At 37.6% G+C, this 27,290-nt stretch overlaps 3 protein-coding genes across 3 annotated transcripts; 2 read left to right on the plus strand and 1 right to left on the minus strand.

Annotated features, from left to right (window-relative positions):
- The first annotated feature begins 7,188 nt into the window (after positions 1–7,188).
- LOC122672812 (lysosomal Pro-X carboxypeptidase-like) lies at positions 7,189–17,803 on the plus strand. Its single transcript, XM_043870340.1, has 12 exons — positions 7,189–7,595; positions 7,674–7,863; positions 7,945–8,078; positions 8,577–8,689; positions 9,147–9,270; positions 9,377–9,532; positions 10,563–10,718; positions 10,811–10,890; positions 10,970–11,019; positions 11,124–11,250; positions 17,456–17,464; positions 17,770–17,803. Exons 1-12 carry the CDS (start codon positions 7,200–7,202, stop codon positions 17,801–17,803), a joined length of 1,569 nt encoding a protein of 522 aa, XP_043726275.1. The 5' UTR covers positions 7,189–7,199.
- On the minus strand, positions 13,093–13,851 carry LOC122648567 (photosystem I subunit O). Its single transcript, XM_043841778.1, has 3 exons — positions 13,656–13,851; positions 13,337–13,516; positions 13,093–13,236 (listed from the first exon to the last, which is right to left on the minus strand). The coding sequence occupies exons 1-3, from the start codon at positions 13,826–13,828 to the stop codon at positions 13,146–13,148; spliced, it is 444 nt and encodes a 147-aa protein (XP_043697713.1). The 5' UTR covers positions 13,829–13,851; the 3' UTR covers positions 13,093–13,145.
- Positions 17,804–22,459: 4,656 nt separating the features above from the next.
- Positions 22,460–24,039, plus strand: LOC122672906 (putative B3 domain-containing protein Os10g0537100). The gene is made up of 2 exons (XM_043831096.1): positions 22,460–23,535; positions 23,726–24,039. The coding sequence occupies exons 1-2, from the start codon at positions 22,548–22,550 to the stop codon at positions 24,037–24,039; spliced, it is 1,302 nt and encodes a 433-aa protein (XP_043687031.1). The 5' UTR covers positions 22,460–22,547.
- Positions 24,040–27,290: the final 3,251 nt, after the last annotated feature.

Raw genomic sequence — 27,290 nt, forward strand, 5'->3', positions numbered from 1 at the left:
CACTATCCGTAGTGAAGTATAACTAGCTAGGGGTGCAATTTTGGCCCTGATGGCATGAATCCGTCCTTGCCCGCCTTGAACCCGAACAAGGCTTGAGTTGAGATATCTTGGCCCTGAGGGTGGGTCAGGGTTGAGAATTTCTTGCCTCGAGTCCCGACCCAATCCGACCCTGTCTTCTTCTTCGTGTTCTTTCTTTCTTTTTTTGTTTTTGTTTTTTATGTTTTCTTCTTCTTCCCAGCCTGGCTAGCCAAGCATCTCTCCCCCCCCCCCCCCCATGGTCGGGGCCAAACAAGGTCAGTCCGGCCCGACCTTGAGGACAGGTTAGTGTTGGATTTTTTTGGCCCTAAGTTAGGGCCGGACTGGGTCTGGGCCCAACTAAGGGGACTTAGGGTTGGACTGAGGTCTAAAAAGGCCCGGCCCAACCCAACCCCCAACCCAACCCTGTTGCAACCCTAAGTATAACATTTCATTGTTTACCATAGGACACATTGAATGGGTTAACCCATGTAATAGAAGGCCATGCAAGCATCATGTTGGAATTTCAGCTTAACATAAGTAAAGGAAGTAGCTAAATTTACAAAAGATGTCATTTTGTATTTTATATTCATTTTCATTTGATGATATTTTAATAATTTTACTAAAATTTGGAGTTAGAGTTTGAGCATTTTTCCTTGCTTACTAGCTTTGGACTAAAATCTGGTTAATATATGTATGGTCCTAGTCTCCTAGATTATATGGACTAATCCATATACTATCAAGTGCTAAATAATGAAACGTTATATTTCATTAGACATAGTGATGCGATTGACGCCTAAAATGACCTATTTTCAATTATTATTTATCACTAGATTTTTTTAATATTTTTTTTGCAGGGTTTGAGCTGAAACTTGAAATTTGAGCTAAAGACCTTGGCTTCTATCGATACGTAATATTATATATATCAAACTTACTACGTGATAGATATTTGTGCAGTCGAAGTAAACCTTCTTGCTGTCTATCTTTCTTTTTTTATGAAGCGGATTCCCCTCTTGGCTTATGCGGAATTGGATCTTAATTTCCATGGATTTAATCGTTCAAGATGTTTTTATCAATCTAATTGGGTTTTTTATTACTAATTAAGTAATTATATTTTGATTATATCCTTATAAAATGGGAGGAAGCTGCCGTTTTAATAAATTAGAAAAAAAAATGTGTGCACATGTCATTATCATGTCGTGGAGAATCGAAATTCTATTTCTTTTTTGACTTGTTCTATAAATAAATGGAAAAGTTACATTACATGATTGTCAAGGAAGTAATCCACTTAAAAAAGTCTTAGTTGTGATATGAAAGAATGATGCAACAATTTTGATTATTGGATATCGAGAAAGGATAGTATAGATTAGCCTTATATCAAATATCAAACTCAATCATATACATTTCATATATGGGCATTTTTTCTTGTATTTTCAACTGTTTATTTCTTTTTAATCATTTATTTTATAAATTTTATTTTGTATTATATTTTTGAAGTATTATTTTTCCATTGACTGGCCAACTTTGCTACGGGTGAAAACTAATTTATGAGCAAACGACCTTAATTTCAACACCATGCAACTTCTTCTTTTTTTGGCAAAGGAAAATCTATTGATAAGCAGGTGTTTAGCACCCAATTGATCAGGGATTACATAATCCTCTCAACCAGAGAGTGAAGATTGGCCACTCTGTCCTACACTGCAAAGATAGGGCAATCCAGGCTAGGGTGTTCGCACAATAATGTATATGATTGGATTGTAAAAGATTGAAGCTAGTTTAAAACTTGACAATTGGCCTTTACGGTCCCCGTTAAACCCCCCCCCTCCCTTAAAAAGTTTATCTACAATGGTCCTAAGTGTATCCAATGGTTTATGCGGTCCCTGCGTTAATCTCCCCACACTAGCAACGTGGGAAACCCTCTTCCTGTTTTTTTTGATTTTTCAATTAAAGTTCTTGTATTAAGGAGTAAACCTTAATTCGATTATTCAACTAAAAAAAAAACTTAATTAGATTATGTTAAGAAATCCTTTTTTTAAGGGGTAAGAAATACGACCATGGATGTGGGTCACATAGAATGAAGTACCTTATGATGGCAATGAATTGGGAACATGATTATATTATCTTTCTACTGTTGGGTTATAGATTGAAATGTTAATTAAAGAGGAAGGGAGGGAGGGAAAATTTCGAAAAACCCTTAATATTAGTCGTCTTTAGCTTCTAAAAAGCGGTGAAGCGACTTTATCCTATAAATTGCCGTTAAAATAAAGGGAAATGATTAGGGCGCACCCCCCATGTTTTTGATAGAAACTACTGAGATCAAGCTGTCATTAAGGTTACTGTACCTTTCTTTTAGGCTTTAGTTTGGCTCTAAAATCTTGGAAATAAAATTCCACCTTTTTCGGTTCAATGAAGCAAAGAAAGTTGTTTCAAAGTGATATAAACCTCCTACTATATATCTTCCTTTAATTTCAGACTCTCTCTTTCAAACTTGACCAATACCTTCTACATCTCGTATTTGAGAAAAAAAGAGAGATATTCACTTTGTCAGCTTTTGATGAGAGTTGAAATGTGAATTATTTTTCTTTTTTCATGAAATCTTTTCATCCACCACTGTGATCTCATTGTTCTTCTATTATGGACGAACCCTAAGTCCCTCCCCTTAACTGAGTCCAGACTTTAAGATCGATATCAATATGAATTGAACTCCATTTCTTAGAAAGCAAGTAAATGTAGACTTGATACTGCTAAGGAGACTTGAACCATCGATCAAAGATTCTGATGCAGTTCTCCCAAAGGAGTAACGAACCACCAGGGCAAGCCCTGGATCAGCAACTTTAGTAGGTTTTATGTATCTTGCATTATTGTCTCTTATCATATGCGGCTTTTACTTAGAAATTTATTTTATGTTTAATTAAAAAATTTGACAGACTACAGTAGATAGCACTGAAACATAAATATGGGTTTGCAGCAGACATGGGCCCAAGCTAGAAATTTTGGCTAAAACTTCCAAATAAAGGCCCAAACACTGGCCAAGCTGCCTGTTTCCAGCCCCACAGCGAACATACATGACAGTCCTTGTTGTCTCCTTGGTTCCCTACAAACTGGAAGAACCATGAAGGCAAGAAGTTTCACAACAGGTTGAAGATGAAGTAACAATGACATTTTAAAAGGGAAATAAGAATTGTGAATTGTGAATGACCTTTCTTGTAAAGATAATGAGGTCCTCTGTTTGAACTTCAAGATAAGGAGAGGTCTATGGGACATACATCTTGGAATTGTGTCTACCTTCTATAATCCTTCTGTCTTTTACCTATAATGTTGGGAGGTGGGGTTCTCCTCCACATGGTAGGAAAAAAAAATTGGAAAAAAACTCTGTTTGGGAGTGTAACTTACACCAGCATTCCCATGAGTCTATCTCTCTCCTCCCAATATAAAAAGACACCTCTGCCCCCTTGTCCTTGTTTTGAGGAGGAGAGAGATAGACACATGGGAGTGTTGGCATAAACTACACTCCCGGACATAAAACTATTATCCAAAAATGGGAAAAAAAAATCTCTGTTTGGGAGTGTGCGCAACCAATTTTGCAGCGCAGTGTGTGCCTGAGCCTAGGCATAATTGCATGCAAAATGACCCGCGCACCTCCTAGTAGGGGTGTAAATCGGTCCGGAACTGGGTATTCGGTTCAATTCCGGTTCGGTTCCAAGGAGTATTAGTGTGATCCAGATTCGGACCAAGTCCCACCTCGGTTATGAAATTTGGTACTCATATTTAACTTGTACGGTTCCGGTTCTGGTTCCTATACTTGGTTTATACTATATAGATATAGTATAATATACTATATTAATATAATATAGTAGTATTATAAAATCTAATACTAATACTAGTAGAATATATATTATAATATATTACTAATATACTATGTTAATATATAATATATTGGTACCCAAATTCAGTTCGGTTTCGGTTCTAACCATTTGTTCCTATGTTGGATTCGGAAAGTAACCGAGTCTTGCCTAAGTTCTGCTCCTTAGTTTCGGATTTTAACCAAATTCTATTCTGGTTGGTTTGGATCCAATGTGTTGGTCATTTCGCGCACAACTATGCTTGGGTCAAGGTACATCCTGCGCTGCAATACTAGTGAGTGTTCCTTTTCCCAAAAACTAATAACAAGGGCGAGGCTCCAACTATTGCGGGGTTTGGTGAGGATCATTAATGTATATGGTCTTACTGTTGTTTCGCAGATAGGTTGTTTCCAAACTTGAACCAAACCAATGACCACTAGGTTGTAGTGGAGCAATCTTACTATTGTGCCGAGGCCCACAAAATAATGATAATAATAAATATCTTTAGCTGGTTCACCTGGAAATGAATTTTTTTATGGTTTATCTTGTTTATGTCACATGAAAGAATGATGTGGTAATTCTAAATATAAAAAATTTAGGAAAAACCTGAAATTTGAATTAGCAAATTTGGATTGGCTGGGTCAATCCAAATTTAAGTCTCAAATTTAATTATGGGAGAAAGGATGCTATCTGGGCATGTGCGGTGCGTTGCCCCTGCGCCTTGACATAGTGGCGGGCAAAATGACCATCACCCCCATGGAAAGGCAGAATTTCCTAGGAGTGTGGCGATCATTTCACCCGCCACTGTGTCTAGGCGCAGGGCAGTGCACCACATGCACCCAAGTAGCATTCACTTTTTCTTTAATTATTAACCCTCCCAATGGACCCACTCATACCTAATTTTTTAATCCTTTGCGTTAGTCTATTAAATAAAATGGGATAACTAAGGTTATGTTTGGTATGCATACACGGGCACGGTTCAGGGTTCCGTGCGGTTTCTCCTGGAATTTGATCTATCCATTGGGCTGGAATGCCCTTAAAACTTAAAAGCATGACAACAAGCTGGTTGAACAGTCCATGACTGGCCTAGAATGGTACACTTGACCTTTGGATCAATTCCAGCCATGGGCTCTCCTGCTCTCCTTAGTGGCTTTGTCTATGAAGCAAATGGGCTGGTTAGTCATTTCTGCATTTCCTCTCAGATTAGGCGCACTGTTCCAATTTTTCTTTAATTGAAAACTGCTATAGGCCCATCCAAAAGTCCAGAACTTTAAGAGTCATCCACTGAGTTTAGAAATTGAGGATCACTTTAAAGCACGGCCTGAGTACCTGACCATGGTGTTCACTTTTAAGAAAAGTTTGGTAAATCCTCATTCATGGTAATTTTAAGTTAAGGGAAGTAGTTTTCAGTATGGGAGTGTGGCCTATCCCAGCACTCCCATGAGTCTTTATCTCTTCTCTATATGAATAGATACCTCCTTGTTTTGAGGAGGAGAGATATAGATACATGGGAGCGTGGCATACAGGGGGTTCTCAGAGAATTAATGTTGACACCTTTTGTCCATTCATTTATTACTCATTTTTTCTAATCTACCTAACCTACTATTTGCATTGGGCTTAACTTTTCTCTACCCAAGGTGAGAATTCACCATCCACCTTTTGATTAGCATGAGGAAGGGTATTTTCGACTGTATACAATAGGAGTTCGGATCAGTTGCACATACGTGCATATATAACTGTCCTTTTTTGCTTTAGTAAATGCCACTCTTGACCTTTTAAATGGTAGCAAGCATGGTAAGTGTGATCATATGTGTGGTGTACATAACTTGTATATAATTCAATCTCATACAATAAGGGATAATAAAAATTTAGATGATCTAGGAATTCAATCATATGGTCACATCATCAATAGTGAAGAAAAACTTAATTCTATTACTAATGTCTACAATTCAAAAGAAATAAATAATATTCCTTCGCCTGAGCCTGATCTTGACCCTAAAAAACTCATTCTTCCCCATCATAACTAGATTGGATCTATATTATTCAAGTGCTCCATGACCAGACTCAACTTGATTTGCATGGAGGCTATATTGAGAGTGGGACTCACGTTAACAACAAGTGTCTAGCACACTTGGTAGCTTGTGGTGCATAAAAATCCGTTATTTCCGGCAGGTCTTGGGTTCAAGCCTTTGGTGCACACTTTTTCCCACCCCCTAAATACAATAAAGTAGGATAAAGAAAAAATAAAAAGGAAGCAGAAGCCAAAGACAACCTAGAATCACAATCAAGAATTCAAGTATTATTCCTACCCCTGTTCATAGCGCATGGCCTTGGCATTTGGTTCCTAATCTTCTCAAATTAAATTTTTTTTTTTTTTTTAAAAAAAATATTATTTTTCATGTATGGGATCTTGGGATTTTTGTTAATATTTAAATAAAAATTCAAGTATTAATGGCTGCCAGCAACCTAAACTCCTAAAGGTCAAGGCTTGGGCAGGGGAGGGTGTAGTGAGCTTTTGTACCTTTATGACCCTGACAGAGACTGCCATTTTAGGGGTCCAGCCGCCTAAGACACCACAGGTTGGGTTTGTGAAATGGCTTTGTGGCCAATGTGAGGCCACCTAAATGGAATCGTAACATGTGTCCTTTCAGAGGGAAAGTATGAGGGAAGACTTTTCTTCTCTAACAAAAATTTTGCAACACAAGCCCTAGCCCCTAGTTGGTTTGGTACATTGAACCATGGTTGACGTTAGTGTGGCTGGATCGACTTCATGCCCAACTGGGTTTATTGCAATCCCCCAGGATTTAAAAAATGGGGATTTGATGGACCAATCTCGATTAAGGCTTATCTAGATCAACTGATCCCATTCCAAAATCTACGGTTAAAACAACTTGAAGCTGTTTCTTTATTAAACTTACGGATTCAGATCCGATCTGGATAACGATTCCGGTTTTTTAAACCCTGCAAATTCCCATTCTCCACTCCCTAATCCCTGATTCCCTGGGGCCTACATGGGTGGTAGATGTCAAAACACCAAAACTTTATTAGCTGGAATCTAATGACACCGTGCCAATCCCTATAGAGAGTCATTATCCTAATCCCATCTCGTTATCTCCACCTCCACACCCTTGAATCCGTTGGATTCCAGTTTCCAAACGAACCTCTCCCTCTCTCCCTCTCTCTGAAAGTCCAGAAATAAGGTACAGATCTTGACGACAAGAAATATTCTTGGGTAGGGGAACAACTTCTGACTTTGATTCAGAGTTGGTACTGAACTTTGAACAATTAACCAACAATCTTATCTGGGTAAACTAAAGAGTTCATTCAAGAAAGAAGGAGATAATGATAGCATCAGCAGGGTCCATGTTTCCATGGTTCATCGTCTTCTTCCTCCTCTTCCATTTTTGTTCAAATATATCAATTGCCAGTATCACTCCCAGGTTCCCTTCTTCCATTGCAAGGCCTGAATTGATCTCCTCTTCCACTACAGGAAAGAAGGTGGTTTATGAATCCAAGTATTTCACACAAACGCTAGATCACTTCAATTTCCAGCCCCAAGGCTACCAAACCTTTCAACAAAGATATCTCATCAACCACAACTACTGGGGTGGTGCCAAGAACAATGCTCCTATTTTCGTTTACACAGGAAACGAAGGCAACATCGAATGGTTCGCCCAGAACACAGGTTTCATGATTGACACTGCTCCTCATTTCAAAGCCCTTCTGGTCTTCATTGAGGTAATACTAATTCTACACTCCTATCACTACCTGGGTTTCCTCTGTTTCTACTCTGTTTGAGAGGATTATTGATTGCAGCATAGGTTTTATGGGAAATCTATCCCTTTTGGAGGTAACCAAGATGTGGCTTATTGCAATGCGAGTACGCTTGGGTATTTGAGTTCCACACAGGCTTTGGCCGATTATGCCACTTTGATCATCGATTTGAAGAAGAATTTAACAGCTGAGGACTCTCCAGTGCTTGTTCTTGGAGGTTCTTATGGAGGAAGTAATCTATTATCAATCAATCCTTTCTGATTTCTTGTTTTAAATTTTCAATTTCTGAATCAATTTTTGGGGGATTTGGCAGTGCTGGCAGCATGGTTTAGGTTGAAGTACCCACATGTAGCCATGGGAGCTCTGGCATCTTCTGCTCCAATCCTCAACTTTGAAGACATTATTTCTCCATATAGTTTCAACGACATTATCACTCAAGATTTCAGGGTAAACAGTGACTTTTTTTGCACTTACCGTTTCTCTCTCATCTAATCATCAATGCATACTGTGCTAAAGATAGGTGGGTTAGTACCGTGGGTTACAAGGTTATTAAAACCAAAATCGGGTCCAGCCGATTAGATTGTGTTCTGAACCGGCTCGAATATGAACCCTAGAAATCGGGTGTGAATTGGAGGAATTGGCTCTATTTAATCGTCCGAACCATATCGATATCGATAGTGACCAATATGGCCAACCAATTGATACCTATAACCAACTGGCCTCATTAATTAAATGCTACCCATTCTTAGGCTGCATTTGGTATGCATTTTAGGTTGGTTTCGTGTTCTGGATTGATAAAAATAGTTGTTCTTATCGTTCAAAACCAAGAATGCATACCAAACACAGCCTTAAAAAACAAATGTCTCAATCTATTTCTCTTAAGACTATTACCGGTTACTCAAATAATTATCTTTCTACAAAATTTTGTGTGTCAATAAATATCAGAGTGTGAGCGAGAATTGTTACAAAGTTATCAAAGGGTCGTGGAAGCAGATGGAGGAAACTGCTCGAAAACATGGTGGACTTGAGCTGCTAAGAAAGTCATTTAGGATCTGCAAGTAAGTACCTTCCTAATAAAAGAAACCCGGGTCCTACAAGCATGTGGTAGAAACCTTTCTCTATCGAAAATTACATTTTGAAATTTGACAAATAGCTAGCTAATCTAGATTATGAAATTTTTATCTAACGGTCAGAATTATCACATCCTCTATCCACATGATAGGATATTAACCTATTAGGAAAGATTCTTACAACGGGTGTGTAGGAACCTTTTTCCTCCAATGAAATCTCAAAACTATTTTCCCAAGTTCCCATCTTAATTTTCTTTGGTTGTTACTATTGAATTAAATAATGGGGCGTTGTTCTCTGTGCCGCAGCGCAGCCTGCGCTCAGGCACATGAAGGTGGATGCAATGTCCACCATGCCCATGCATAGGCTGCCCATGTGCCTGTGCGCAAGCTACGCTACAGCATAGAGAACATTCTCCCAACTTATTCTCTATCTTGATCTTTTCAGGAACTACATAAGCATAGATTCTCTAGAGAGTTGGTTGTCTACTGCACTCATATATACTGCCATGACTGATTATCCTACTCCTTCAAACTTCTTGAATCCTTTGCCAGCTTATCCTGTGAAACAGGTCCTTCTTAAGTTCTCTAATTAACATTTTTTTTGGGGGGTGAAATCTTCTATTACCACAAATATTTTTTTTTTTGAGGTGTGTTTGGGTGGAATAAATTTTACAGATGTGTAAGGCAGTTGAGGATCCAATGGCAGGGAATGACACATTTAAGAAGCTGTATGGTGCAGCCAACATCTACTATAACTACACTGGTAATGCCAAGTGTTTTGATCTCAACGATAATTCCGATCCACACGGCCTTAGCGAATGGAATTGGCAGGTTTGGAATATTCCTCCCTTCCATTTCTCTATTATTTTGATACATGTTCCAAGATTAAAATAGTATTAATTTTGTGTGTGTGTGTGTGTGAGGGCGGTGCTCCATGTGCCTCTCTCACACAAGTCAGAATTTAGAGGTTTCAGTCACTGATAAATGGGTCACAGTTGGAAATGATTCTAATGAGCATTAAAAAAGAAGAAAGAATTCATTTTAGGAATAAATTATGACACCAAACTAATAAAAAAGATCCCTTAAAGCCAATCTTTGGTTTGATTCCTCAAATACTTTAAAAAGGGTTTTGCCCATTTTTTAACTCTCTATTATTGAATCAAAATCCTTCAAAGGCTAACAACTGCTAGCTCAGTTGGTTGGTGGCATTGCAAGTTGATGCATACGCCCCAGGAGGTCAAGGGATCGATTCTCCTAGATTGCATATTGTGCCAAGACAAAGGCACCTTTCTTCCCCTCCCCCCTCCCCTAGTTATAGATTGTGGGCTTGTCTTAGCCTTCCCCCTTAGCTTGTTGTTAGCCTATGGGCCTTTCAGTAGGATAGTCCAAAAAAAAAAAAAATCCTTCAAAGACTCCACCAATTAGGGACAGAAGAAGCATTGGACCCAAAATAATTTAAAATTTCCAATGCTTTTATTGGAAATACAGTCTGTAGACACAGTATTTTAACTCACAGTAATCAATGGATATGGTTAGAGTAGATCTCCTCCTATACAATTTCTTCTTCCTTTTGGTCCTTTAGTAGAAGATACCCCACTTGAATTATATTAATTTCCACATAACTTTTCCCTCTTTTTAAGAATTGGTGAAGCCTGCAAACCCTATCGATCTTTACCTACTAAAACATTTCTAGGTACTACAACTTTCCTTGTTTCCCATCCTAATACATAATAAGAAGGTAAAAGCCCAAGGAAGGCCCAAAACAAGGATAAGGCCCCCAGGTTTATTATTTTCTACAGGCCCATTTATCTATCTTCTTCAATTCACAGAATTCTTATTATGTGGTTTCAAATTGATGCAGGCATGTACAGAAATGATTTTGCCCACAGATGGTAACAATGAGGAGAGTATATTTCCTCCATCTCAGTGGAACTACAGTGATAGAGCCAGTTTCTGCAATATGATATATGGAATTGAACCCAGGCCCAATTGGATTACAAGTGAATTTGGTGGCCATGTAGGTATCTCCCATCACTTCTATTTCTTAAATAAATTATTGACAATAAAAATGCTTAATTTTTGGAGCTTTTGATTCTCTCTCTGGGTCAGGATATTAGTAGGGTCTTGAAAAGTTTTGGAAGCAATATCATCTTCTTCAATGGGTTAAGAGATCCTTGGAGTGGTGGAGGGTATGTCCCCTTAACCCTTTATGACATTCTCTCTCTTTCTCTTTCTCTTTCTCTTACACTTTAATGGTTTTTTTGACAGTGTATTAAAGAACATATCCAAAAGCATTACTGCCATTGTTGCAAAAGAAGGTTAGTTCACACAACAAAGCAAACTCCATTTCTGTTTTTTTTGTTTTTTTTTTAGGTGTTTTGGTAGTGGAAATCTTATATGGAGAAGGAGGTAATATATACAGGTGCACATCATGTTGACCTGAGGTTCTCAACAGAAGAAGATCCAGAATGGCTTCGAAATGTAAGGAAAAGAGAGATCAGAATCATATCAAAGTGGCTCAAACAATACTACCTCGATTTGGCCCAATACTTACACTAGCTAGCTAGTTGTTTAATTTTCACTCTTTCTTAATCCTTAAAAGTTCACTTATTCAAGTTTTTCCTCCCAATCATTATTTCTTTTCAAGTGTTTAATTAGTATGATCACTTCCTCAGTTTTCTTTCCAATCAATCATATGTATATTGTATATTGACGTAAAAATTTTATCCCAAATATATAACAAAAAAAAGATACAGATTGGCTAATTGGGGGCAAAAAGACCTCCAGTACAATGGTTGTGGCTTGATGCGCTTAGGGCCTTAGGCTATAGTATAAATCTAATTCTGATTAAATCTGGATTCAGAATTGGAATAATCTTTGGAAGGGAATAATTTTGTAGATTCTACAAGGCGAGTTCAAAATTAGGATTTAAGACCAATTCAATTCTAAAATTCTGGAGAGTTTGAAGGTGTGATTTTGAAATCTCATTATGCCATTCCATACAGAATTCTGTGCTTACCCATTAAGTTGAATGGGCTAATATTTCACGAGGAGAGAAACCGATCATGAAATTAACACAAGCGTTTCAGCGTGTTTGACAGTAGAAATAGAAACCGAAGATTTTATAAACAGTTCCAATTTCCATGTTTTTAAACGGTTTTGATTTTGATTTTATTACCACAAAGCAGGGACAAGGCTGCGTACAGTATGACTCTCCACAGACCCTGTAGTGGTAGGAGCCTCGTGCACTGGATATTCCTTTTACCGATTTGAAATAAACGATTCCCTTAAACAAGTGTAAGTTTAACCCACTTCAAAATTCTCAAGCCATTGTAATGTCAAAATTCAACATGCACAGCTACCATCCTTGGTATAAAGTACACATAACAGCCCCATTATAATACAATACAGCGTATCATCAAAACCCTTAATTGATGTTGTTGTTAGCCGGTTAACAGTTTGGAAACCATTTGATCAAACGGTTTCAAATCGTTTATTTAAATAGTTTGAACCAAATTGAAACCGTTTAAATAAATGATTTAGTTTGTTTTTAAAATCAGAATTTATGCATTTAATAAATGGTTTTACTTTGGAAATCATTTGGTTAAACGGTTTCAAACTGTCTGTTTAAACAGTTGGAACCAAATCAAACCGTTTAAATACATAATTTATTTTTTTAAAATCATAACTTGACCTCGGGTTTGGTTTTGACACCCCTTAGTCTCCATGTAGAGAATAGTAAATTTCTCTGATTCACCCTAATATTTTGTTCCTTTTTTTTTTGGTGGTTTCATATGTATTTTAGAATTTGTGTAAACTAAACATGATTCTTGAATTCTAGTCATTGATATGTCAAAGATCATGTTATGTGTCTAATGAGGCCCACTCTAATGTATGAGCGCTAAATTGAGTCAGTTTAGTATGGAATAAATTAAAGGACTTGGTTTGACACGTAATATTAGCTTTAGAGCTTTTGGCGTATCAGTTAAGTAACTAACATATCATAATTTTAGAACTTCTAAAATTGAGCTAGAATTGGCCAAAATCCCAATATTAGGATTTGAAACGAACCCTACCTACACTAAGTTTTAAGCTTCACAAAACGAAACATTTTGCCCTATTTTGCTTTCAACTATCACTACCAAGTTTCAATTTGGGAATAATTTAGAATTGAAAACTTTTAGATTTAATTGGATTTATTTGAATATTGAATCGGTTCAGCTAGTGACACTTTGATTTTCTCATCGATTTATCACAAAGAAAGAAAGCAAAAAAAAAAAAAAAAAAAGAGAAAAGAAACGGTTACTTGATCCAAAGCTAAAATAGGTTTTAAACACGAAAGTTACAATTAAATTCGATGGAGAGAGAGAGAAAGAAGGGAAGAAAGAGAAGATAGCTATAGTGAATACATACAGAAATCACAAAAAGCGAAGTATAAGAAAGCTCAGAAGTATTCCTCGGTCCTTCCCTTGAAGCCAATTTGACCGAAAGTGAGGCAAATGAAAAGTCCCAAATGCCAAGTGATTAACCACAACCTACGTACACCGCCACCACCACCACCACCATTAATGTTAAAAATAAACAAATCCATTTACATTCCAAAGAAATTAAGCAAAGTTAAATAGAACTACTCACCAGAACTGAGAAGTGAGAGCAGGGGGTGTAGGGAAATGGGAGAGCTCCGACCCAATGCTTTGAAAGAAGAGTCCCGTCAAGCTGTTACCGTTAATTATTGGAATGCTTGAAGGCGCTAACCACCCTATAAACCCGAACCCTATTACGTTCAGGTCTGTCCTCAGCCAATCTCTCTGGAAGCTTTAATTATAAATTCACTCAAATCAATGCCATTATTAGTATTTAACTATAGCCGTTAAGTTAATTTACAAATTTTTGCATATTTTATTAATCTTTTTATAGAATTAATATTGTAGCAGGAATGAAGATGATTAATTACCATGTAAACTTTCCACCTGAAGAGAGTTGTTGCTTCAAAGGGTTTCTGGCTGCAACTCCACCTGACCGTATGAAACTTGAGTTGAGATTTGATCTCTTGGGCGGAGACGATAAGAGGGAGGAGGTGGCCAAGCCTACCACGGTGGTTGATGTGGACATGATCGTCGCTGCCATCCTTGCTAAGTTAGGGTTTCAGGCCTGAGTGAGCTTTAGGTTTTTGAAGCTTTAATTTTTTTATTTTTATTGGGGGCTGTCGTATGGTGGAGATTTCGTGGCTCATTACCTGTAGATAGAGATAATAGATAGGATCAATAGATTCGTAGGGATTGGATATTGTTTTGTTTTCAATTCAGAGTAGACCAATTAGCTCTCGCCACATCAGACTTCTTTGGATAAAGTGAGGGGTGGGGTTGCTGCTGGCCTTGTGTATCGACTATCGACGTCTTTTCTGTGTTTCTTTTAGGGCTACGTGTAACCCTGCGTGAGAGTTTCAGTACTCTTATTGGTTAATTAGTTTGGTTTTATAAAATCGGAATCGGATCCAATCGAGAACCTGATGATAGCCCAATTACAAACCGACAACAAAGACTGATAAGAAACCGGATCGAAACATCTTTAACGGTTTGGTTTTTTGGGTTGGCCTAATAATATACTGAAAATTGATTCAACCAGACATAAATCAGACCAAATCGACCAATTGACACCCTAAGTCTCAAGATAGAACTGAAGTGAAATTAAGAAAGTTTATGGACAATTAATTAGGAGCAATAGATAAAAATTAAAAGTTTTCCATAATGCATGTTGAAGAGAGACTTGACCTTGTGATTGGATTCTGTGAAACATAAATATTAGGATAAATTACACATCATCCCCTGGTTTTCAAACGAAACTCAAATCATCCCTTGATTTTTGAAAATACTCAAATCACCTCTTGTATTTAGACCTCAATATGACAAATTAATCCTTACCGTTAGTTTTATGTTGTTAAGTGATGATGTCAGCTAGTTAAATAAATTTAAATTTCTATATTACCCTTGACATCCAAACATAATTTTTTTAAGGGTAGTATTGTAAATTTAATTCTAATGTTTTAGTACAAAAGTAAAATAGTCCTTTCACACCAATAACTAACAACAATCTAACACCGTTACTGTAGAGGAAGACAGATGAGTATTTTAAAAAACCAGGGGGTGCTTTGAGTTTCGTTTGAAAACCACGGGGTGACGTATAATTTACCCAAACATTAACTTTCACACCCTATTGTATGAGATTAAAAACTTACTTTCCTTGAGTTCAATCATATGGTCAAATCCTATGGTTGAAGAGATTCACTCTTCACTCATTTGAAGAGAGGATGAGTCCATAAATTGTTGAGGAAAACAATGGAAAATTTTATATAGGATGGATCATATAGGTTAATTTAGATGGATTCTACATTTGACATGTATCTTATCTAAGCCATTCTCCATCTATCCATTTAGTTGAATAAGTAGTCCACATGACTTTTTCATCTAGAACATCTTCTTTTTTTTCTTGGGCTCAACCTAACAAGGGCCCATAGGCCTTTAGGTGCATACTCAAGGGGGCAGCTCGGGGTAGGAGTTGTGCAATGATGGGGGGTGGAAGGGTAGCACTTGCCAACACTGAAATGCAATTCAAAGAACTCGATCAAGTGATCAAAGTCCAATACACATTTTCACAAGACATGCCTAAACCAATTGAGCAACTCAATTGTCCGAATTGAATCATCTTTTGATTGTCCTTTAGTTACCTATATTTTCTTCCCAAAAAAAAAAAAAAAAAGGAGTTGTTTTGATTTATTTTGGTCTTTCGTATTCATTTCAATTCTAACTATATAGACCCTTATAAGCAGAATGTTTAATTAGAGGACAACCACAAGATTTTGGACTTGGGAAAAATTCCATGAGCGGCTTGATTCTACATATTCTTCTTTTGAGCTAGCTCAAAATTACGGCCAACAGTTATTTTTATTTTTTTTTTTTCCCTATTTCCACTTGACCAATTCTATTTTTGTTGAAAATTGACATATAAGAGAGCTTGGATCTCACATACCAACAAAATTTGAGATGCATCTGATCTACCACGTGGCAATTACTAGTTAGGTTGTACAAGAAAGCCTTCCTAGTTAGGCAATCCGTGAAAGAATCGACCAAAAAACATACTGAGAAATTATGATTAAACAAGGTTGAATTAAGAAAGCAATTAAAATTTGCCCAATCCACGTGATCTATATAGCTAGCTCGCTCAACTACTTACATTTCTTAATCCTTAACAAATCAACAAAGATCTGTTTGGATTCAAAATCAACGTGACAAAGGGTGATTGAGAGCCTACCTCGCTCTTAATGCAATTTGGGACCCAACTAACCTACCACAGGCTGACATGCCCTCCCATAATGTCACTTTCTTGAAAATTTATCTTGGAAATTTATCCTCTCAAGTGCCATCAAATGTAGATGAAAATAAAATACAAAATGCCTTCTTTTGTAATTTTAGTTACTTCATGTACTCATTTTAAGTCGAAATTATACAAATGAGATGCTGTTGTCTGGTCTTCCATAACATGAATTAATCCATATAACGCCATGTGATAAATAGTGAGCCTTATAGTTCACCAGACATAGGGGGGGAAAAATCTTTTAAATAATTATTGAATAATTAAACATATAAAATATAGTGAATAATAACCAAAAAAAAAAAAAAAGGATTAATCGTCCACTTGCCCAAATAACTACCTTTGATGGATGGATTTAGACAGTTTTCTAATTGCAAAAACAGTCTTAATCAATCAATGAATCAATCATTCTCTCTCAGGTTTTTTATTTGACTTTTCAATAATTGATTTTTTCTTATCCCATTTTAAGTTGTATTAAAAAAAAAATTTGGTTGCATTTACAATCAAATATTCAAACTAGAAAAGCAAGGGAAGCCAAAACCTGTTCACATTTGGAAAGCTTGACATGATCACCCTTGACTAACCGTTAGATTATGTTATATTAAAGTGACAAGACAGAAGTCTTAGTAGAGGGTTAGGCTTCTGTTCTCTGTTCCTAAGAGGAGCTAGAGATATGAGAGAAGGAGAGGTACTCAACTCAAGTCTTTGGTAGGCCATGGGGACTGGCATGGGTGTGAGCAGTGGGTGAGGAATGGCGATTATTGAGGACTTAGGCCACTCGATTGATACCCACTTGTGATTTTGGGACTTGGGATTGGTCAACATATATAACCGACCAAATAATATTTATAGACAATAAATCCCCACTAAGCTAGTCAAGGACTCGAGATACATGCTTTTTTCTTCCTATCTGTTAAATTCTTTATGATGGAATTCTTATGCTTCATTATATAATTAAACCTGCAAGTCTTCAAACTTGATTAGGATTATTAGGTAATGAAAGGGCAAGGGAATGGTTTAGTAAATAGGAGACAAACATATCAATTCATATATTATACTCTATTCTATAAGAAAACCCAACATTAATTGCAAGTCTTAATTATAATTATTAATAATCAATTAAGAATTTGTTTCTTTTTCTTTTCCATGTAAGAAAAAAAAAATTCAAGTAAAATCTTATGAAAAGATAATGTCATCTTTGTCCTTCACTTTCATCAAATTCTCAGCCACCACCAAGAAGGAAAGACCTAATTATTAGGTCAAGAAACTCCATTACTATATTTTTGTAACAGTATAGTACTCTTCAATTAAGCACCAATTTGTGGTTGGTTGTTCATCTCTTAACACTATATATGATAGTTGTGCCCACATTATTTGTGCTTTCTTTTATTTCATCATTTTTTCCCTCCCCCGGATTGATGGTGTTGTGACATCTATGTATATGTTTAAATGTCAGGAATAAACCCTAAATCCCAGGCAATCCACCAAGTTCTTCACATCTCTCTCTCATATACACACCCAGGGCATGTATGGGAATGAGTTTCTTATGAAATGTGGACCACCTTACCGCAATCCAAAGTTCAATCAACACCTCTATATATGTTGGGTCCACACTTTGGTCCACACCTATTGTCATGTTGCCAAATGATGTTGTACTATTGTGTGCTTGTGACACCCAAAATTCTAAAGAGAGAGAGAGAAAAGAGAGAATTAATTGTTCTCCATATGTACTAAGCTTTGGCAGGTGAAAAGAGTTCTAGATCCCTCTCAAAGATTTAAGCAAACCGGCCAAGTAGATGTGAATAGGCAAAGAAAGCCAAAATGCATAAATTGAGACCAAGTGTTGGACCCCATCTATGTGGGGGCTCAAAATACTTCTTGGAACTTTCTCTACTGAGTCCTTGGAGTTAACCCGACCCCCATTTCCTAATTTACTTTCTGAGAAGAAAACAACTCCTACATATTATATATAAAATAACATTGAACCAGAGTTTCAAGAAGATATTTTTTGTTTCTTCATTTCTAGTCTTACAATCTCCAAATCTCCCAGAGAAAAAAAAACCAAAAGAAAGAATCAAAAGATAAGCTCACAATAACAGGTAGGGAGGAAGAGAGATAAGAAAAAAGAAGTCAGTTTCAGTTTCTCAGAGTTATCACCTTTTATCATTTCCTATGAATGGTCACCTAGTAGTTTTATCAATCAGTCAAGGGCATGCCTGTCCTTTTACATATAAATGGGTTAGTGGGACCATGCTAACCTAAAAGAAAGGGCATTGCACTGTTGCATGCCTTATCAAATGGTAGACGTGTCATTCATTTAATGCATCAACACATGCTTCTTTTTGTTTTTTTTTTTAAAGAGATTGGGTGGGGTTGGGGTTGGGGTTGGTGTAGGGGAGGGGAGCCAAACATGGTTGGATCATGGATCCCTGCAGGGGCCCATCAGGAATCAGAGACAAGCACGCCTCCTGGACTCCTGCTACTTGTGAATTATTTCTTCTCCATTTACAGCCCGGCCGACAACCAGAGATAAGGGGTAGACATTGTTTCTACTACCAAACAATCCCTATCCATGAGAAATATCTCTATACCATACTCCTTACCTTCTGTCTTCTTCTCTTCAAGTAGTGTACACACTATACAAGCTTTTTGGGTATTTTGGAGTTTGTACCATTTTTCACTATTTACTCTCTCTCTCTCTCTCTCTCTCTCTCTCTCACATCAACAAGTGTTCTTCACTCTAATTATATACAAGCTTTTGGGTATTTGGAGTTTGTAGGTGAGACTTGGATTAGGGCAGCAGTGCTGTATGTGCAGCACCTGAGATGAGGCGGTACGTATTTATCACCTTACCCTTGTCCAAGCAGGGGTATGGCGGTCAATGTGCACCACTCATCTGAGATAATGCACATGGCTGCATGCTGCCTAGATTGACAGAATCTTTTTTAGAGTGAGAGAGCTACAAACTCCAAATACCCAAAAGCTTGTATATAATTAGAGTGTAGACCACTTGTTGATGTGAGAGAGAGAGAATAAATAGTGAGAAATTGAACCAACAAGTGACCTACACTCTAATCATACACAAGTTTTTGGGTATTTGGACTTTGTAGAGTTCTCTCTCTCTCTCTCTCTTGGATTCTAGATAGTTATTATTGAATTCAAAGAGGGGGGGGGGGTGAGGGGGCTTGGAAGGCAAGAATCGTGCAGGACCCGTGGTAAGGTTTAAAGTCAAAACCCAAGAACTGTAGAATGAGGCCCACCTAACACATGCGCCTGATTTCTGAAAGAGTTGATCGATAAATTTATGAGCTTCAATTCTATAGCTCACTGCAGCATGGTTCATGTCAGGTTGTGTGTAACTTTCAATGGAGGTGTCCCCTTCCCATCCTTCCTTCCTTCCTTCTTTCCTTCCTTGGTGTGGAGTGTCGAAAGTGGAAAGTGGAAAGAAGAAACCTTTTTTTTAAAATATATATATATTTTTGAGACTAATTTGAAGAAGAAGAAGAAATTCATGAGGCCCACATGATGAAGAAAATTCAAATATTTTGAATAAGGTTTCATGAAAATTCAGAAATTATTTGGAATTCTGTCTTCATTAGGTCTGGTAGCTTTCACCTCCATTCCATGAACGTTATTTATCTTGGACTTCAGGTCCCTTTTTTTTTGGATCTTTAATGCATCTTTTCTCTTTTATTAATTGAATTTAAGTTAAAGGGAGAAGGACACTTGCATGCTATGCTCGTGAATTATTTAAGACTTATTTCTTCTTCTCTTATTCTTATTTATTTATTTTTTAAATTTAAATATAATAGGATAATCTTTATACTGAATTATTTGTCCTTATTTATATATAAACAAAAAAATGAGAAGTGAGTGGATGGATATCAAGTTATCAACCTTTTAATTTTAGCGGTGGTACGTTGTTCTTGGCCTACTTGGGTCCATGTTTGCCACACAAAAACAAATTTTTTTTTATTTCTTTTAAAGTGTTAAACAATCTGATCGCAGTGGTAATTTCAATAAAATTAATTAATTAATTAATCACCAATTGCAAGCCATGAATGGTCCCTTACAAGATTATGGAGACAGAGACAACATAGTGGAGAAAGTCACAAGGATTGGTCCAACAAACCAGGTGCTTTTGCTTGGGAACTGGGGAACTCCAAATTATAAAAATTTTAGAATCCATAATATTTTTTATAATGCTTCCCAACTTCATTACTTTAACCCTCCTTCCCAACACATAATAAAATAATAATTTCCTAACCAAAATGAGTCCAAGAACTTTTTAAGTATGGCAGATTCTTCATTAATTAACAAAAGTAATTAATCTAGTTATTACTTTAGAATCAAATAATCAGGTCCTTAACCAACACAGCATCTTTAATTATATACTATAAGTAACATTTTTTACCTTAATTATGACATTAATATATAATTAGTACAAATCTTAACACCCAAAGATATTTTCTGATATATATAGCTAATTAAACCTCCCCAATTGAGACCCACGATGCCAAAACTGAACTGAGGTGCATGCATTTACAGAAGTAGATTTATACTCATAGTTTGGTACAATTAAAAAAATATAATAAATAATTTAAAGAAATGAATAAGAATCTTGGTGGTTTCTAACTTGTAAGGAAAGACAATATAGGTAGGGATGTAAATGGATAACTGAAATCCGAATCCGAATCTGCATCCGTGTCCGTTTAGGGGCATCCGTATTCGTTTAGAGATATCCGGGAAATAATCCGAATACTCCGATTAAAATCCGTCCGAAAAAAAATCCGAATACTTAATAATAAAAAATTAAATAAATAATGATTTTGACGATTTTTTAAGATTCAATAGGTTCTAGAATATGATGAAAAGAGAATCATGATCTAAGAGATATGGATTGAGAGTGAATTGTATCCACTAGGGGGAGGAAGGTCCGGGTTACACAAGACAGAGATGTAAACGGATGGTCAAAAATCCGAATCCGATCCGCATCCGAATCCATTTAGAGGTATCCGAATTCGATCAGGGAATATCCGACTCCAATCACATCCGATCCGTATCCGATCCGAATCCGATCCGTTTACATCCCTAAATATAGGTTATACTCAGAAGCCCAACCCAACCCAACTGGTTGTACTATATATATATATATATATATATGTGGATGTTCCCAATATGTAGAGATTGGATATAAAACTAGTGTAAACTTGAGTGGCCACGGAAAGGGTCTCTGAATCTACCTGGAAATTGAGGTGGGTTTTGTCTGAAACTATAAAAGAAAAGAAAAAAGGGGGGGGAGAGGGGTCAATATAATAAAGAAGAAACAGAAACAGAAACAGAAACAATATATATATATAATTAAACACATATAGAATAAGGAAGAAACCAAAGTGTTGAGTGAATGATGAGAGAGATGGGGTTGGGGAAGTTGGGATTGTGAGGATGGAATTGAAACACCACAACTGCAACAGAATCTCCCTCTCCTTCATTCGATCCCCACCTATTGGATAAAGCTTATCTCATCTATGTATCATGCTTATTGGAAATGGAAGGGAGAGAGGGGCTAGCTATCTCTGGACTTTTGCTTGCAGATCCAATCACTCCCGGCCCTCTCTTTCCTATGTTTTAATATCCAAGGAATTAATGGTACCCAGAAGGGCAAAACCCAATAATACTGCCATGCACGTGAGAAAATTGCCAACAGTACTCTTCCCAGTTCCCACACAAATTCCCGGATATCATCAAGATCTCTCAGGAATCCACAGTAATAATTAAATTAGAGAGATGGCCGGGCACCCTTTGTGGTGGTCTAAGTATTATTACCAGCACTGTAGTAGTAGTAGTAGTAGTAATACTAATAAGGAGTTAGATGAACAGAAAGAAACAGTAAGTAGCAGGTATTATTAATTAATTAGTTTTATAGAATAATAAGCTTTAAAGTAAAGTAGCTCTAGGGGACTGACTCACTAATTATATTCGTCGTTATTGTATCTTGGGATTTCATACTTCTTCTGAACATAATTCCAAAGGTTTCATTTGAATCATCAACCCAGTTTTCTTCAAATTTGCTAAAGTTACTTGTTTTTTTTTTTTTTTTTTTTAAATTTAACTATTTTAACTTTTTAATCTTTCCAAAATCGGAAATTAATTAATCATTGTTATAAAATTTCCATCACCCAAAACCGTAAAGTAGTGCTCTCTCGTACTTGCAACAACTCTCTCTCTCTCTCTCTCTCTTGTTTTTTTTTTTAGGTAAAATCTCTCTCACCCTCTTGTCATTTCTCCCTTACTATGTACAACCAATAATTTCTACAATCCCCACATCAAAACCATCATCATCACCACTCTCAAGTCTCAACTTTCTCTTTCTCTCTCTCTTAGACCCACACACACATACAAAGGCACACACAATGCCCATAGACCAATTTTGTTGTTGAGAAAGGTTTTGGTGGGCACAACACAAGTCACAGAACCCATGATGGACCCAGCACCAAAGATCCCATCTTCAGCAGCATACAAAAGACTAGTCCCTCAACACACCAGCTTGTGGGGCGCTCAATTCTACGAGAACAATCCAGTTCACCACCCACACTGGCTTCGAACGACCTCCTTAGAAACTGATCAGAACAAGGAGGCCGCTACAACTAATATTGCAGTAGCAGCAGCAGCAGAGATGTTCCGGGCGCCCCATGGCACCCTCAATTTCCATTCATACCAGGAGGACACCAATACCTACGATGACGAAGACCCACCAGATGAACCAATCGTAGAAGAGAGGGACAACATTGAAGCTGGTTACAGAGACGACCACCACCAACAACAACAAGAACAAGAACAAGAACAAGAACAAGAGAGAGAACACATGTTCGAGAAGCCGTTGACGCCGAGCGACGTGGGAAAGCTCAACCGCCTTGTTATACCGAAACAACATGCTGAGAGGTACTTCCCACTCGGTGGCGGCGGCGGTGGTGGTGAGTCGGGTGGGGAGAAAGGGTTATTGCTGAGTTTCGAAGACGAGTCAGGTAAGGCATGGAGGTTCCGATATTCGTATTGGAATAGTAGTCAAAGCTATGTGTTGACTAAAGGGTGGAGCCGCTTCGTGAAGGAGAAGCGGTTGGACGCCGGCGATGTGGTATTGTTCGAGAGGCATAGGGTTAACGGGGAGAGGTTCTATATTCGTTGGAGGCGTCGTGCCGCTCCCGTCCAAGATAGCGGAACCTTACCACTACCACCACAGCATGAGGGCCCCTCACTTATGGGCGCGTGGACCCGGGTCCTCTACTCCGGACCTGCACCTCCTCCTCCTCCTCTTCCTTCTCCTTCTCCTTCTCCTTATCATCATTCTCATCATCATTATCATCATCATCCATCGCACTTTCATGGTCATCATGGTCATACTCATGGATCTCCTTCACCTATTCTCTATCAAGCTGACTTTCTTCACGCAGACATAGCAACAACAAGTAATCCCCATCTCTTCTTCTCTCTCTTTTTTCATTTTTTTTTTTTTTTTTAAATATTTAGTAACTGAAAAATGCCTTCTTAATTTTTTATTAGAAAAAAAAAAATAAAAGAGCTAATTAGTGTGGGTGTGTGTGTGTGTGTGCATGCACATTGCACGCGCAATTGCAACTTGCGAAAAAAATACAGGGGGGGCGCCCGTGGTTCAAAACCCGACAGCACCGGGGAACTGGAAGCGACTAAGGCTGTTCGGGGTGAATCTAGACTGCCAGATGCTGGACGACGCCCCGCATCCATACCCATCACCCATGCCCGATGATGATGGTTCATCACAATCGAGTCACCACCACCTCTATCCAACTCTTCTTCAACCTCCTCAATCAGCTCACCATGGTTCCAGCATCTTCGTCACTGCTCACAAGGTACTAACTAGTACTACTTCTGGGCTAGCTACTTTCCTTTTCATTTTGATCCTCTTCTTCGAATGCTGCTTGTTATCTTTTTAATTTTACAATTTGGGGACTGGACCACAACTGGAACTGGGCTGCCACAAATGTACAATTTTGGTGTCCAAATTTAATTGGTCGATCCCCATAAGATGGCTGGAAGAAGGAAAGAAGAAAATAATAATAATAATAATGGAACATTTATTCCGATCCAACTGTAGTCAGGTTTCGTCTTGATTCCATCAATGGTGACCTGAGAACTGATACACGTACTTGTTTTGGAAACAGACCAGCCATTGCCTCCTCTTCAATTCTTCGGTCCAGGCACGCATCTGGGTGCATATGAGGCGGGACATGAGTGGGGTTTGGGTTATCTAGGGGTGGTCATTTCATCCAACCCCATGTATCTTGGGCGAACCTTGCATCTCTCCATTGCGGAGAACTTTATCCCTAATAATAATAATAATAGGACAATTTTCTTCCACCCATAGACGACAATACACCTATTCACCGTGAATGGAGGGCAACTCAATCCTATGATAATAACAATAATGGAGAGAAGGGTGGACCATGTGGTTTCAACAGGCGGACTAGTTGCAATGAAGGACGATTTGAATGGTCTGGTGTTCAGCATGCGAACAACTTTTTCATTGTGATTTCGTTTTCCTTAATATATACCTTTCATTCACTCACTCTCATGTCTTATGATAAGCTATATCATTTTCACAATGCTCTCTCTCTCTCTCTCTCAAAATAAATATCTATTGAATCAAAACAATGATATCTATATTATAAATTTCTAATGATTTTTTTTTTAATCTGAAACAAGTAATTAAAATCATGGTTTGAGGAATTGGATTCGGCCAATTCCAATTCCAATTCGATTTCAAGGTGATTCATTATTGATCTCTGGGGTTCATGCCTATTTTAATCAGCTTATTCATACTTGATTTCTAGGGTTGAGGCCAATATTAGTCCATTTTAAGTGAATCAGATTGAAGCTGATTCCATTGCCAATCCTTTTATTTGAACCATGGCTGAAGTACATGATCAAGATTGTCTTTTATTTTTCCTAAAATTCTGTTAAGAAAGGAGGGGGGAGGGGGGAATTTCTCCGTTGGACAGTACGATAGTTAGTTAATTCGAGAACAAGCTGATCCAGGGCTTGGCCTGGTGACTCGTTACTCCGGTGGTGGTTCAAATTTCCTTAACGGCATCAAGTTCCCATTTATTTGTTTTCCAAGAAGTAGAACCTACCCTATGAGTACAATACAACATGATTAAAACGCTCAGAATTCAATAGGACAGTAACAGAGGAGTGCAAGTTTTAAGTATTTAGATTTGAAAAATAGTGAAGAGAAAGAGCATAAATTATGAGAGGAGCAACTCAAGTGATATTAATTAATTTTGTGCAGGAGCTGGAGCAGGAGGACATCAACTTCCAGCGAGATATCAAGCATCACACGAGAAATCTTTCTTGCCGACCAGATCTCCCGATGTGACGGACTGCCCTTTAAAGTAAAGTAGAAGATTTGACCCTTCCCCAACTTTTATCTGCTTTTTCTTATGGAACTCTGGAGTCTGGAGGGAGAGAGATCGAATTCAACACTCCAGTTTACCTGTAGGCTTTGTAGCTGTGGAGTAAGTAAAAACAAAAGAGACGATAAAAAGGAGAAAGAAGAAATTATCAATAAGATGATGGGTTCTGGAAGAGTGGACACCCACCCACAAGACCCAGAACAGAAGAATCCAGATTCTCAGGCGATTCCGATCAGGACAGAGAAAGTACCTCCACTCCTCCACCCCCCCCCCCCCCAAAAAAAAAAAAAAAACCTTTTTTTGATTTTCATTTTGAGGAATTTAATTCCTTTTCCTCTTCTTCAGTTCATCATCAGTTACATCCTCCTCTCTTAGCTAAGATTTCTCAAGAAAGGAGAATGAGAGATACAGAACAAGAGAAAAGAAGAAAAACTCCAACCCCCCCCCCAAAAAAAAAAAAAAATTGGAAAGAATTGTGCAAGCTGGGATCCACACAGGAAGGCAGAAGTAGACGACGTCATGCACTGGGATCTGGGTTTTCTGATTTTTTTTTTCTTTGTTGGCATTGAAAACAGAATCATCCTTCAGGTTGCTGTTGAGATTTTCCATGGAGATTTTCTTCTTTCTTTCTTTCTTTCTTTCTTTCTTCAGTGACATAATGTATACGGATTACGGAAAAAAAAAAGAAAGAGGATGATAATGATGTTTCATGCATGAAATGGATGGTTAACACTGCAGCCCACCCAACCCCCCTTTGATGTACTTTTTTTTTTTTTTTAGCATTTCTAAATAATCTAAAAAGCATCTAACCCCTCCCTTTCCTCCAATCATCTCTGACAGAGAGAGTAGTAGTAGTACTGTGTGTAGCTCCCACTTGAGAATGCGTAAGAAAAAAAACAGAAAAGAAATCTCATCTCTTCTCACTGTCAAGTTCCTTTCAACTATATATCCTCTGCTTTTGCATGTGATCAGGTGGTGGTGGTGGATCCATCAATGGCTTTACCTCCCTCTAGTTTTTACCTTTTTCTACTCACAGCAACAAAATTCTCATCCCATAACCCATCCATCACCAGGGAAAATTGTCTTCTGCAATTTCGTACAATCCACTCAATTTCATACAAATTTTGATGCATCATTTCATAAAGAGTGGAGCTTTTGGAAGATCAAGTATGGATGATGTCCACTCCAACCCCACCCCCTATGCTTACCTACTGATCAGTGGAGCCTATGTTATGTCCTCTTCTAGTCATTCTCATCATGGAGAGAGTCTGGTTCTGAGACACTTTCAGTCCAATCATATCATCTACTACTACTGATTATTGCAAACTTGCATTCTTTTTCCCAATCACAAATGAAAAACCCAAAAAAAAATAAGAATGAAGATTGATATGGTGGGCCGCCATGGATATCTGCAACTGTTTTAAATTGTCAACGGGAATGTAAAATTGTAAATGGGACAATATGGACCAAGCTAGTTTGACACTAACTCCAAAAAAAAAAAAAAAAAAAAGATTTAGAAAGATTCCATTAAGTGATAGGGGTTGATGCTGTGATGGATCCAACGTTTAGTGTTGCAACTTTAGTGTGTCCCCAGGTGTTGTTACTGTTAGCACTTCACCAGTCCTGTAAGTTAGTGGCCAATCATGTGCCTTTCTATCCCTCCAGCTTCTGTAATGGGTTTGTCCTGTGAAGATGACGACCCGTCATTCAATTCAACCACATCACTTTGAAAGATTTTTTTTTTTTTTTTTTTTTAAAAATTTTTTAAATCC

This window comes from Telopea speciosissima, chromosome 1, assembly GCF_018873765.1.
Source record: "Telopea speciosissima isolate NSW1024214 ecotype Mountain lineage chromosome 1, Tspe_v1, whole genome shotgun sequence".
Lineage (NCBI taxonomy): Eukaryota > Viridiplantae > Streptophyta > Magnoliopsida > Proteales > Proteaceae > Telopea > Telopea speciosissima.